This window comes from Etheostoma spectabile, chromosome 18 (genome assembly GCF_008692095.1).
Source record: "Etheostoma spectabile isolate EspeVRDwgs_2016 chromosome 18, UIUC_Espe_1.0, whole genome shotgun sequence".
Classification (NCBI taxonomy): Eukaryota; Metazoa; Chordata; class Actinopteri; order Perciformes; family Percidae; genus Etheostoma; species Etheostoma spectabile.
The window spans coordinates 24,380,759-24,394,889 of record NC_045750.1 but is presented as its reverse complement, the minus strand read 5'-3'; the positions used below and the strand labels follow the sequence as shown (position 1 = coordinate 24,394,889).

General features: G+C 41.3%; 1 protein-coding gene across 5 annotated transcripts in view; it reads left to right on the top strand.

The window, feature by feature from the left end:
- The window catches only part of klhl29 (kelch like family member 29), a 225,089-nt gene that overhangs the window by 192,769 nt on the left and 18,189 nt on the right, over positions 1 to 14,131 (top strand). For all 5 annotated transcript variants that reach the window (XM_032543533.1, XM_032543535.1, XM_032543537.1 and 2 more), the window contains one exon: positions 14,050 to 14,131. This exon is cut by the window's right edge and continues 112 nt beyond it. In XM_032543533.1, the coding sequence (XP_032399424.1) occupies positions 14,050 to 14,131 (82 nt within the window). The remainder of the gene's footprint in view (positions 1 to 14,049) is intronic.

Below are 14,131 nucleotides of genomic sequence, written 5' to 3'. Positions count from 1 at the left end.
GCATTCGTTTTTGTCAAAGTTACTTAACACTTAGATAAAGCAGTCTAGACATTTTTAATGCTTCTGCTATTTAGCACTTAATTGCTGTAGCAATGCTGACATTATTAGTCAATTCATTATTTTTTTTCGATTGACCGAATTTCAGTCACCAATAATTTTAATAGTTAATAAACAAAGTAATTTGTCAAGTCCTATGAACTTTTTCCACCTTCTGAAAGTTGCTTTTCTCAGTGTTTTTGCAGGACCTTCACCATACAATCTATTGATGGCCATTTTGGGGCCTTTTTTCTGACTGATTTTTATAGTATAAACAATGAATTAATTAATTGAAAAAAATAGCCACAGATAAATGGATAATGAACATTATTGGTAGCTGCTGCCCTAAATATGGTACCGCAAGAATATAATAACAATGACATAAAATAATCGTCAGCTGGTTTCAAGATTCTGTGATCATCAAACTCGCTGATCATAAAAGCTACTCTTCTACCACTGTGCAAAACATAAAGTGATGAATAAAACAGTCCTGCTACACACAAATAGTTCAGTCAAAAGTTATTCTACCTATGTACGTCTGTGCTTTTAAGACTTTAAATGTCGACGCATGTCTCACATACTACACAGGCCTTCATGAATGTGTGACTATATGTACTGTGTATACAGAGAGAAGACTTTGTGCACTGCATGTGCATGCACAGTCATTTCCCAGCTCCATGGAGAAGCTACTGTGTCTCTGTGATTTTGAGGCTCCAGGCTGAGAGAGAGTGGGCCCAAATCAGGCACATCATCATGTCTCGCTCATATTTCTCTCTCTCTCTCTCTCTCTCTCCATGCCTCCCTCTATCCTCCCCCTTGGTTTCCTCTTTTAACCACAATATCTAACCTCTCCAGTCCCATTGCTCCCTCCATCTCTTCACAGCGCTGATTAGGTGGGCAGGAGATGATGGGTGTATTTGGGGCCTGCGAGGCTGGTGATGTGGAATCTGTCTGACATGCTCGAGCGAAGACAGTGTCTCGTCTTTATTGTAGTTCTTCTAATGGTGTGCTGAGGTCTCAGAGACAAGGAGGTAGATTATGCAACGAGCTTGTGCGTGTGTGTGTGTGTGTGTGTGTGTGTGTGTGTGTGTGTGTGTGTGTGTGTGTGTGTGTGTGTGTGTGTGTGTGTGTGTGTGTGGTGTGTGTGTGTGTGTGTGTGTGTGTGTGTGTGTGTGTGTGTGTGTGTGTGTGTGTGTGTGTGTGTGTGTGTGTGGTTGTGTGTGTGTTGTGTGTGTGTGTGTGTGTGTGTGTGTGTGTGGGCGCGCGCGCGCGCGCATGCATGACAGTTCTAGAGAGACATTGGTGAGCAGTGGCTGGTGTGCCTGAGGAGATTAGGGAGAGGCAGAGAGGCTGCAGGTAATGAGTAGCACAACCTGTATGTGCTTCTGCTTTGTTGATAAACGATGGGCTGGCACTTTGGACAATTTCCAGCCTTTACCAATAGGCAAGTCATTTTTCCTCTCGCCTTCTTTCTGTGCCTTTTTCTATCCTCTTTCTCTCCCTTCCACCTTGCATCCCTCTCTGTCCAAAACACAGGTCCAGGCACATTAAAAGTTTTGTATCAGCCTGCCACCCAGTTGTTCATGTGGTCAGTCAAGTTGCAGCAGTGTGTCTCTGGCTAATTATCAGGGATTAGGATGTGACAGAGTGCGCCGAGACGGTTGGCAGTCATTTTGCCTCCCCCCCACCCACAGGAGGAAGTAACAACTGACCTTTAGAAAGGAAAGCATAGCCCAGGGAGAGATCGACACTGGAGGTGGGAGGGTTAGTTGTTACATATAGATTTTGTGTGTGTGTGTGTGTGTGTGTGTGTGTGTGTGTGTGTGTGTGCGTGTGTGTGTGTGTGCGTTGCGCGTGCGCGTGCGTGCGCAAGGTGAAGGTGCAGTCATCAACGTGAAAAAAGTACAGACACTGCTATTCAACTTGTGTACAGGGCTTTCTTGTGTGTATGTATACCAAAAAGCAATTTTATTATTTAAATGGGAATCATTTATTTAAGGGCCCCATTCACGGGCGCCCAGATAACTCAGTTGGTAGAGCGGGCGCCCTCGACGCAGCGGGCCCTTTGCTGCATGTCAATCCCCCCCCTCTCTCTCCGCTTTCATTTCTTTAGCTGTCCTACACAATAAAGTCCTGAAATGCCCCAAATAATTTATCTTTTAAAAAATTAAAAAATATATAAGGGCCCCATTCAGGGAAGCCAATCTTGCGAAAGACCCTCTCTCTTATTTTCTAATATTTTTCCATTTATTTATTGATGAAACTGCTTAGTTTTCCCCTTCTTTAAATTCATGTGCAGTACTTGATTTACCCTCCGCCTTCCATTATTGTTTTGTTTGTTTTCCATTTCTTATTTCTTTCTCCTTTCTTATTCCTTATTAATAGATTGCACATGTGCACATGCATGCATACAGTACATACAACTCTCTGTGTATGAACATAAGGGAACTGTTGCTTCTTTTAGTTTGCTTTAATGTCACTGTTTACATACTAATTGTAATTTTTGCAACAGACAACAGTAACGTGACCCAGTTTGTAGCTTCCTAAAAATATGCATACAAAAAATAACCGCAATTAACCTCATGCTTTGGCTGCAGCCACTATCTCCCCAGCAATTTGGGTGTCAGTCTTAATTTTACCCACTACCCGCCACCCCACAGTGCTGCCCTACACGGCTGCTAACAACACAGAGGCTTACGTTGTTAATGAAGTGGGGTCTCAGTCTTCCATCTCCTGTCTAGTTTTAAAAAGTGCCGAGCAGTAATTGGTGTACGACCTACACCACCAACAGCACACATGTCCCCTGTCCTATGTGACATTCCCATCCAATTAAATCTGCGTCTGCGCACGCACGCACGCACACACACACACACACACACACACACACACACACACACAAAAACACCCACTAAAGAGCACACACTATTATCATGGCACAAATAACTTCTCTTTCTAATAGTCTTTCAAGGTGCCTTTTTAAGTTTACACAAGTGTTGTTCAGCACATCTGCAAGCACAGGTTGTGTGGGATTACGGGATAATTTGTGTGGCCAGTGGCTGGATTGCTCTCTGTCTCGCAAGGATTAGCTGAAGGTGACACAGAGGGGACAGGTCCGTGTCCATCTGTGTTAATACGCGAGTCTGCCATAGTCTGCTGTTTGTGTGTGGCAGTGGGCATTTATGCATGGTGTGTACACGTATGTCTGTGTTATTAGCCTGAAATGTGCTGCAATCCATCAGAGTTAATGAGTTGTGTGTGTTCTCCTACAGCGATGGCAGCCGAGTGTGTGCGTGTGCGTCTTTTGGCTGACCTTGACTTGAGTTTGTCAGACAAACATAGTCCGAGGCCGTCCATACGGAGAGCAAGACTCCATCAATCCTTTTTTTAAGGCGTTACAAGCCAAACAAGTCTAGGGTCCAGCTCTTCAAAACTTCAAATGTAGCCTAGTCGTAATTAGGTGTCAACTCCAGATAACTAACAACAAGCCTGACAGCTTACTACAGTAGTATTGGAATCTGCTTCATAATAACGCTATAAATATGGAAGAATTACATTTCACAATAAGAGGATCTAACAAGAATAACATTTTTGATTATGATAATCTGATATTTCCTTCTTACTCTAAACTCATGCAAACCACCAGGTCCTGAAATTAACACCCGACCACCTGCCAAATTCGGGTTAATTTAGCAATTGGCGGGTAACCCTGTCAATCTACCTGCCACATTGGGTGGCAGGTAGATTGACAGGTACACTGGGGGTAAATAGGCCAGCTGAAACAAACAACCAACAAAAAGATGAGCATGAGTCAAAGAAAGTAAAAGAAGACGTTTTAATACAAAGTGGACAATTGGTAACAACGGCGAGGTTGGCGAGGGGCTGACTTATGACAGCAGTACAGAACAAATGTACTGCAGTGACTGTCGTGTGTATGGCTCAGAGAAAGCAAAGTCAAATCCTTTTGTAATCGAGATTAAAAACTTCAAATTAGAAGCAATTAAGGACCATGAGTCATCAAAAAGCCACCTACACGCGATATGTTGTAAACTATCAAAGACTGAAGGCACTGACGTCCATGAAAGCAGCGCAGTTGGTGAGGATGCGACTGCTGCTTTGGAACGTTCATTCCTGTTTTTCACCTTTTTATGAGGCTGGTAAAAAGTCACTGTGGCAGGTGGATTTTTAAATCCACCTGCCACAGTGACTGGTTGTCACAAAAAGTTAACTTCAGGCCCTGCATACCACTACTAACTCTAAAACCTAATAAAAGGAGAGTACAGCACTAAACATTTATGCATGTCTTGAAGACATATGTTAATTTTCAGGTTCATACTTGTGTTTTGGATTTCTACTAGAATATGTTTACATGCTTTAACAGAAAAAAAACACATTATTTTTCTCATACTGTCCGCCTGAATATACCTGTATTTCTGTCTGAAATGCTCAATTTTAGCGCCGGTGTCTGCTCTGATTGGCATACAAGAAAAATATGGCTCACCTTAGCAAAAGCAGTTCTTTAGCCGTGGGTTAACATGGGGGGAGGTATATTCTAATGAGCCTGCATGTGACATAGGAAGGGGAAACCAATCTTAAGGGCTTTTTGAGTCCCATGTTTTCTGATCAACGCACCCCATGAAAAACAATTTACTGGGATGTCTGATTTCATAGTTTGTGGGGTGTTAGGCACTCCAGATTAGAGCTCGACCGAATTTCGGCGGGCCCATATTATCGGCCGATATTATATATCTGTCGGTATCGGCATTTATAATGGCCGATTAAAAAAAAAAAATTAAAAATAAATAAAAAATAAAGGTAAATTCATTCATCAGAATATTTATAATGAAAAATGATTCTGATAGATTATATATAGAATATTTAAAAAATAAAAACGGACAGTCAACCATGTTATGAGAGTTGGCGTTGCATAGTCTGTCCACCAGAGGACGCTCTACAACGTCCCTGTTAGTGATGGGGTTGCATAGTCTGTCCACCAGAGGACGCTCTACAACGTCCCTGTTAGTGATGGGGTTGCATAGTGTGTCCACCAGAGGACGCTTTACAACGTCGCCGTTAGTGATGGCGTTGCATAGTGTGTCCACCAGAGGACGCTCTACAACATCAACAACGGCAGACCATTAATATATTGTGATTTTCCTCTGTTATGTTGTGACAAAACAAATTATTATATTATTTTAGTGAGAACATATAAATAACTACAAATAACCAATGTCAGGGAAATCTGTTTATTTATAGTATTGAGTAAAAGTTGACAAATTCCAGTGTGGGATTTTCCATCAACATCCATTCCTTTAATTTTAGTCTAAATAATTTGTAATTTCTGCTTTTCTAACTCAAACATTAGGTTTAATTTCCTATACCATAAATTCCAAAAATAACTGTAAAACTAAAGTTAATAAGTTATTGTACGTAGTGTTGAAAACGTCAAAAAAAAGTGACAAACATTGAAAAAAGAGTTAAAAGGGTTGAAAAAAGTTTAAAACATTGATGAAAACTGTCACCAAAACTGTTTATTTTCAATTTTGACAGGAAGACAGCACAAGGGTTAAATAACCAAATATTCATATCAGTCGGGCTCTACTCCAGATACCCAATTGTATGTGCACAAACACTGACAAAGTAGTTTTTTGTGATGTCTGATTAAAAATGACGTGCTTCCCACATATAGGACTGGAAGTACCGACGCATTGAGCCCTTCCTCTGCAAGACCTCGGTAGCTTTCACCGTCAAACATTGATTAGCAACCCAGGGAGAGCACACAGGTACACACAGCTGTCGCATGCAGAGAGAATCAGCACGGGGAACAGAGGTGCATACAAACAAGTTTAAATTAGTTGTCACAAAACCTGCTGTTTTAGTTTTCATCTCTGACAATTTGCGTACCGCCATGCTTGAGAAATGAGCGGAGCAAAAGGTGTGTGTGTGTGTGTGGTGTGTGTGTGTGGTGTGTGTGTGTGTGTGTGTGTTTGTGTTGTGTGTGTGTGTGTGTGTGTGTGTGTTGTGTGTGTGTGTGTGTGTGTGTGTGTGTGTGTGTGTGTGTGTGTGTGTGTGTGTGTTTGACCATCAAAAACATCTGTACAACTGTCAGATTGCATGTTAGATACGCTGAGATCATAAAGGATCTCCTGTTATAGTACTTCTCCATTATCATTGTTACACCTACAATGTACCCATTTACTGTTATTTTGTAACGCGTTTCTGGATTTAAAAAATATATATATATATATATATATTGGCATTTCGGATTTTTAACCCTTGTGTTGTCCTTGGGTCAAATTGACCCGGTTTCCTATATCAATGTTGTTTTTAATTCCCCAAAATGACATGATTGATTCCAAACAACGCTCTTTGGCAAGTACAAATCTCTACTTTCATTAATTTTAGGGTGTCTTATTCAATTTTATAGCATTGGAAAAAAAATTGAAGAGGTTTTGAAATAGTATTGAGTGAAAGATGACATACTTTTCTTTAATTTTAGTCTAAATAATTCCTAATTTCTGCTTTTCTAACTCAAACATTAGGTAAACTTTCCTATAAATAGGGTTCATTGACCATTCAGACACTAAAGGCCATAATTATGCATTAGGCATTTCTCTTAGCAACCACAAATAATCACATTGCATTACATTGTCTTACTGTTAAGACAAATAAAAAGGAACCAAACCCAGATAGCTTTAGACTCTAAAAGGTGATCCCAGTGCAGATACCGTGGTGTTTGAGTACAGGACATTAAAATACCAACAATTTAAGGTTTCAGAAAAACAGATATTCAATCAAATCAAATAAGGACAGCTTTGTTGTTGAATAGATACCGATTTTCTTTTTTTTTGTCCAGCCTCAGTAGACTAAAAGGTATGCAGTGAGTTCACTTATATCCCTACACCCACCGTGGATTGACAGCAGTTGTGTGCTACATCATGTGTGCGCATGTGTCCAAGTGCTGGCAAAAATGCAAAACGTCTGCAAGTCTGAGAAAACGAGTGACGGTGGTGGTTTGGAGAGACGGGTATATGCCAGTGGACGTGCCCAACAGACAGCCGGGTGGAGGTGTGGGCATAGGCCTCACAGTTTCTGTGATGTGCTCTGACACACAGATGGCAGCTGACACAACACAGACTCTAAAACTCTCGTCCTCTCGCACCCGCTCTCACTACTCCTCTTTCTCCTCCTCTCCAAAATGGATGTTTGCTCGCCTGTTCGCCTTATGTGCTACTGATCTATTGACTGACTTGATAGACGTTCAAATTAATGCGAAAAATATTCCGTTTTTTCATCTTCCTCTTTCTCCATCTTCCCCTTCCGTCACATTTCCCTTCTTCGCCCCTTTCCTGTCATCCTCATCCAGACGCTGGTATTGCGTGGGTGTGAGGAAAGCATTTTGGAGGAGATACTACAGTAGCAAATGTGCAGGAAGTCACAGTTGAATGATTTCAAATGAACATCCACAGTCTGTATCAGCGGCTTGCTTTGTCAAAACAGCCCACCTGCACCGTACAAATGTACAGCTCAGTTTGATGAAAACGAAAGTTCAGCAGACAATTTCAACTACATATTTTTTGCTTTACCAGGACTCTATAGAGTAGTTTATATGTCATGCTGTTGGGGTTTTCTCTTCCCCTAGCTGCTAATGAAGTCTTGGCAAACAGGAAAAATGTTAATGTAAGCAAATGATGCCTATATTTTGGTGCGAATAGTTATTAATGCCCTCCAGGCAGGAGCTGATTCACGCAGAAGCCCTGTTTTCCTCAAGCCAAATCCCAACCTCTCGGTTAACTGCTTCTGACAGGAAACAGAGGGCTATAAGAGATTGATGCACTCACATATACGTGCACTGCCTCTCTTCCTGTGCCTGTTCCAATGGCAGTTTAGGAACCATATCAAACGACTGTTGAGCATGGGGATGCATGCAAATATCTTTGGATATTGAGGTCTACTGGTTTATTTACACCAGATGGGGGAGGTTGCAAACTTGGGGGTTAACTGAAATGAGACTGTTGTCTTTATAATCCCTGATTGTTTAGTTACTCAGTGCCCAAATCTCCTCAGGGAGGGCTTATATAATTCATCTATGAATTAAACAGAGGAAAGAGCAAGTAAGCTAATTAAATAAACCAGAAGAACACTTGTAACAAGACCAAAAGTCAACAGACATGCTTGCAGCACTGAGACACGGCTTTGAGCTAAATGCTAACATCAGCATGCTAACATGTTCACAATTATGAAAATTAGCATGTTTACAATGTTCACTGTCTTAGCCTAGCATGTTAGCAAACTTACATATGTGAATGAGCACTAAACATTAAGTGCAGTTGAGGGAATGTCAGTTTTTGCAGGTATTGGTCTATAAATCAAAGTATTGGACAAAGTACTATATAGACCTGATGAGGGTGTTAGATGATGAGAGGTTAACCCTCCTGTTGTCTCTGGGTTAAATTTGACCCCTTTCCAAAAAGTTTCTATATCAGAAATTTGGGTTTCTTTCAAACAAATTTTCCAAAATAGTAACGTGGATGATTCCCAACAATGCTCCTCACAAGTTAAATAAATACTCAGTTCACTACTTTTATTGAATGTGGGTGTTTTTTGTCAATTTTATAGCATTTGGAGAAAAAGATGTGATCCAAACCAAAAGTGACACTTTGATTTGGTCATCTGAGGGTGCGTGTAGGCTGCAGGAAGACAATGCAGAAGAGACGGAGAGATAGCGTTCATGCGAGTGAGAGAGATAGCTGGGATGTTGCAGGGATTGATATGAAAATGTAACTTAAGGGCATGAGTTGCTGTTCTGATTCTGCTCCAGAATCTAGAGCATCAGCTCTCCTCTGCAGGCAATTAATGCATTGTGCTTTTTTCCCCCAACCAACTTCCATTGCATCCCAGTGAACAAACTCAGTTTTTAAAGGTGTTGTTGTGGACCTGTGTGGTATAAGCATAGTGTCTTTTCCGTATCTTCCATTACAAGCTGTTTGAATATCTAGGATTTGAATTGTGTATGGATACTGTAGCTATTGTTAGCAGTAAGTGTTTGCATGGCATTCCAGTTTGGTTTTAAATGCAGCATGATGTACTCTTCTGCCACTTAATGGATCTTTTTGTCAGTGTTGTGGTGTGTATAGCCTGAGTGGTTTTGTTATCTGAGCAAGGCAGGTTTTTTTTTTTTTTTTTTTTTTTTCTTTCCTCTTTCCTTACTCCCCACTCTCATTTCTCACTCTCAGGTTTATGCTGTAATTTGTATCTCAGAGAAAATGGATACGTGTCAGTATCTCAGAGACTGGCAGCCCATCTATTATAGTTTATCGTATGTGTGTGATTGTGTGTGAAAGAGAGAGACAGCGAGGTATAGAGAAAAGCGTGGCTCATCATCCACACTCGCCTGCAGGTAACCACATTAGTGAATTGGCTGTGATGCCTCGGGCGCCTTCTCCATGGTTAGATTGCATCATTTGTGTGTTGTGGTGAGAGACACAGCCAGTCCATGTACTATGAAGGTCAAGGCCGAAATATAGAGGCTAAGTGATCAGTTTTAAAGAGGGTTTAACTCTTTTTGCCATCACATTATACACACTTACTGATTCATGATTTTTATATGAATCGCTCTTTTCTATTGAACCTTGATGCTCCATAAACGGAGGGGAAAAAATAGATCTCGCACACACACACACACTCACTTTTAGACGTGTAATGCCACCAAGCAAATCCAATTGAATGCATAACGCCACTTTACTGAATCCATTCATTTTAATGCTCTCTGATTCAGATGTACGTTTCCCAGTTAACATCACAAAGTGAGGGCCCACAGGGCAGTATCTGCTAATGCTTTCTCAGCTCGTCTGTGATGATGTCATCACTGAGTGTCATTGTCTTAGCTGGTGAAGCCCACATATTTTTGAAGAGGACAGAAATGGATTTTGGAACAGCTTTCTGTTGAGACGCAGCCTAAAACATCAAAAATGATGTATTTTTAAATGGAGATAAAGAGCTAGCTCAGCCAATCTTCTCATCGCAGAGTCCATTGGCCCTGACGGCAAGGCTCAGTCTCTCAGTCTTTGAGTTTAAACTGCAAACTATTGAAACAGTGACCTACAAAGAGGCTCATACAGAGTTAGCAAGTTGGAAATATAGTCAGAAACCAGACGTATAATAGCTTATAAGGACAAGGCTGGCCATATTTTATATTTTGTCAACAAAAATCATGAAAAGACCAAAACCAACAATTATTATTATTATTATTATTATTACCGAGTATTCCCTTTGTCGTCAAAGCCAACGGTTGGCCACTATTGATTGCAATGAACATGGGCACTGTAGTTTATTTTGATTAAACTCCACATTCACCGTCCTGCTGCTGATTGACTAGAACATATTTATTAATTTGCCACCAAAAATAGAAACCAACAAATGCACTTTTTTTTCTTCTTCAAAAACTGCAGTGCCCAGCTATTATAAAAGAAGGTTATTTAGCCTTTAAAAAAAAAATGAATCCATATATTCATGTCTTCAGTTTAAATGAAACGGCTTGTAGCTGAGTCCACAAGTATTAAGAGATGGAATACTTTGTTGGTTTAGGTGGGATTTGGTCAAAATTTTAAAAAAAAAATGAATTACTCACCCTTTAAAGGTGTTTATTAATATGTTTGAATCTCATGTGAAATACAAAATAGATACTTGAAGTAGAACCCAAGTAGATATGCAAGGAATTGTGTTATATTCATACACCTATTTGATCTCGTAATGAGTGTTGCTGGGGCATATTAAACCACCAAATGATAAAAAAAGGTGGCTTTATGCTCCCTCCCTATTGTTGGTTGCAGACTGGCAGATCAAGGTTGCATCTCATTCTTCATGTGCACTATGCAGTGCATGCACCATGCTCACACGTGACAGGTGTGACTGTATTTCAGTGGCAACGATCCAACTTTGCCTGGTGTTACCAAACATTATGGTTCTTATTCAGCTGGGTCAGTGGGGAGCAAAGGCCAGAGAAGCGTTAGCTGGTTACTCTTTTACCAACACAATTGCGCTGCGTGGGTTGCGTGTACACCTGGCTGACATTGAATTGTAACTCTGATTTGTTTGTCATTCGCAGTGCGTGCATCGAGAATTAACTTGTTTTTCTTTATCCAGATTACAGCCAGAGAACATACTCTGAGGCAAATCTAGTTGAAAGCCTGGCCTCTTTCTTTCATTCATAATCTACCCTTTTCTATCTGTCTCTCTTTCTGTCTCTCTCTGTCTCTCTCAGTACATAAAGGAACACAATCCTGCATTGTTTGCTCTGTTGTAACCCCGCAGTCACATTTTGGAGATGATTGTCCCTGTGTGATGAAACGAGCCCTGTCAGGAGCTACAGCCGATTACATGGCTCCATGCAGTGATCAGTCTTTATGTATAAACACTTCAGAAAAAAAGCGATCAATGCTGTGCAACATGTTGATGGATAAACTCCAACAGCGTCTGAGTGACGGTGAAAAAGCTCTGCCTGCCTTTTCTGTCTGAAGGAGAGCTTCAGAGCTAAGAGGAGAGATATAGTCTTTGTTTTTATAATGAAGGGTGTGTGTGTGTGTGTGTGTGTGTGTGTGTGTGTGTGTGTGTGTGTGTGTGTGTGTGTGTGTTTTTCTGTCTCTCTGTCTCTCTCCTTCCTCCTCCTCTGCCTTGGAGATATAATCAAACCGTATACACCCACGCTGACAATCATTTCAGTGTCAGTCTGATGTCACGGTTCATATTAAATGCTTGATGGTGAATCACACGTGTAATGAATTCAATCAGATTCGTGACCTCTGAGACCGTCTGAGACACTGAGTTTCATCTGACCTGCACATGTTCCTCTTATCACAACTCCTTACACTTTTGACGGTTTAATATCTGTGCCGTGTTCACAATAAAGACCTTGAAAACCTATTTTCTAGATCTGCAGACTATTGTTATCTATCTATTATTATTATCTAGTATTTTTGTTTATTCTCTGCTTTTCTCACTGCCTTAAAGTGTTGAAAAAATAATTATGAAATCCATGATTCAGAATGTGATGATCTGAACTACACCCACAAAGTCCTACAGGAAGACTAGCTGATTGGTTCGGTCCATTGTTGTTAGCACACAAACGCAATACTTGAATCCTGACACGATGGGTTTTCGTGTGATATGGGATCCTGCGATTCTCGGTTCAACCTCTTGTGAGATAGCAAGAATCCAGCTGCCGTGCAACGTAAACAGATGCATGCAGTTCTTGAAAAAAGCTTAGGCTCTAAAACCAAACATGAGGATGAAAGCAGCACGATGTCACATTGCTCCAAATTTCTTTAATAGGGAATATAGAGAGCTTCGTTTTTTTCTTTTGCTTTGTCTTTTTCCATCATGACCAGCTGTTTGCAGTAGTCCTGGCGGTCTTTTGTCTATCCCGTAATCAGCTTCACTCGACAGTGTCTGACCCTTAAATTTATGAACCTCCCCCGATGTGGTTCGAGGGGTAATTACATCTGCCAGAGAGATACATGTTAGTCCTTCAATCTCAGCAACACTCAGTTACCTCCACACGTGTGTGTGTGTTTGTGTGTGTTGTTGTGTTGGGGGTGTGTGTGTGTGTGTGTGTGTGTGTGTGTGTGTGTGTGTGTGTGTGTGTCCTTGTTTAAACAGTGCTAATTGGCACTCTGGAGTCTTTCGAGTCCACCTCTCCCAAAGTGTCTTCTATGTCACCGCTTTCTCAGACTGCCAGTTGATCTAAACTCATCCCCTCAGCAGGTGTTGCCAACAACATCATCAGACCCCCAAAGACAATTTTCCCAAAGGCTTATTCACTCGTCTCCTCTCGCACTTTATCTAACGGCCTTCTCACAGAAAAGGTGGATGCAAACAGAGATTCCAACCTGACTTCCAATGCCAGGTGCAGAAGTAAGGCCTCCATAGACTGAAATATATCTCATGGCACACCTGTACGTCAGATGAGAAAGTAGACATCTGTGTGCTCGCTAAAATTAGGCAAAACACCAAAGGAAAGGTCATTGGCACCAGCAAAAAAAAATCAAACGTAACATGCCTTTAAGTTACAGTACGGGAGCCTGCTTCATTAATGTTTAATGTGTAAGGTTTGTTGTCCTGGGGGAGATTGGCTACAGTTTGAAAGGTTTTCTTTTATAATACAGAGAGAACCTTGATTAAGAAGGCTTGCTTTAGTCTGAATAGATGTGTGTTTCAACAGATCCTGGACCTGTTTACATCTCTTTAATGAGGCCTTCTTCAGCTGGAAGGCTGTCGGTGGCACTGCTTTGATCAGTGGCCCGTGGACACGGGTTTACACTGCTAACACGCTACGCTAATGGAGCCACGGGGCAAAAACACACGCACACCCACAAACACGTGTCTAAACACATGCAGCACGCACACCAAACACAAATGCAAATTTCAGAAATATACATAAAAACGCACTCCCAACCTTTGACAAGGGCACAGTCGCATAAGCCGGCGTCTTGTTGTCATGCAGCCCATTGTGTCAGACCCTTTCATCTGTTGGTGCCGGTTTGGGTCGGCTGAGTTTTAGGCTGTGCCAAAGACGGCTCAGTGAGAAAGGTCCAAAGCTCAGCGCTGACACACAGCCCAACTCGAGAGACTAATGGCTTGTAGCTCCCAACATATGTTGCTTTGTGTAATTGCTTTAATTGCTGTCATTGTACGTAATAGTTGGTCTTTTTCATCTTCCCTGGTGGTGTAGGCATTCTGCTAATTATATCTGTCAGCCCTGCAGCCAAAACGAGCGTTTCACAGCGATTTCAGAGCAGTGGGAACTTTATCTTTTTACCACTGGTAAGAATCATTAGAGTTTAGGTCATTTAGAGACTCCCCATTGTGGATCTTGTTTAATGGAAATGGAAAGTTTGCACCTTGACCTGATTTTTCTCTTGATTTATTTTGGTTTGGTTTTTAATTCAGATTTATCCAAGGTTGAAATTACTATAATCTAAAAATCCTCTTCTTTTTTTTCTTTTTTTTTCACTCCAGGTACGACACCATCACCAACCAGTGGGAGACGGTGTCTCCTCTTCCTAAGCCGGTCCACTCTGCGGCAGCCACGGTGTGCGGG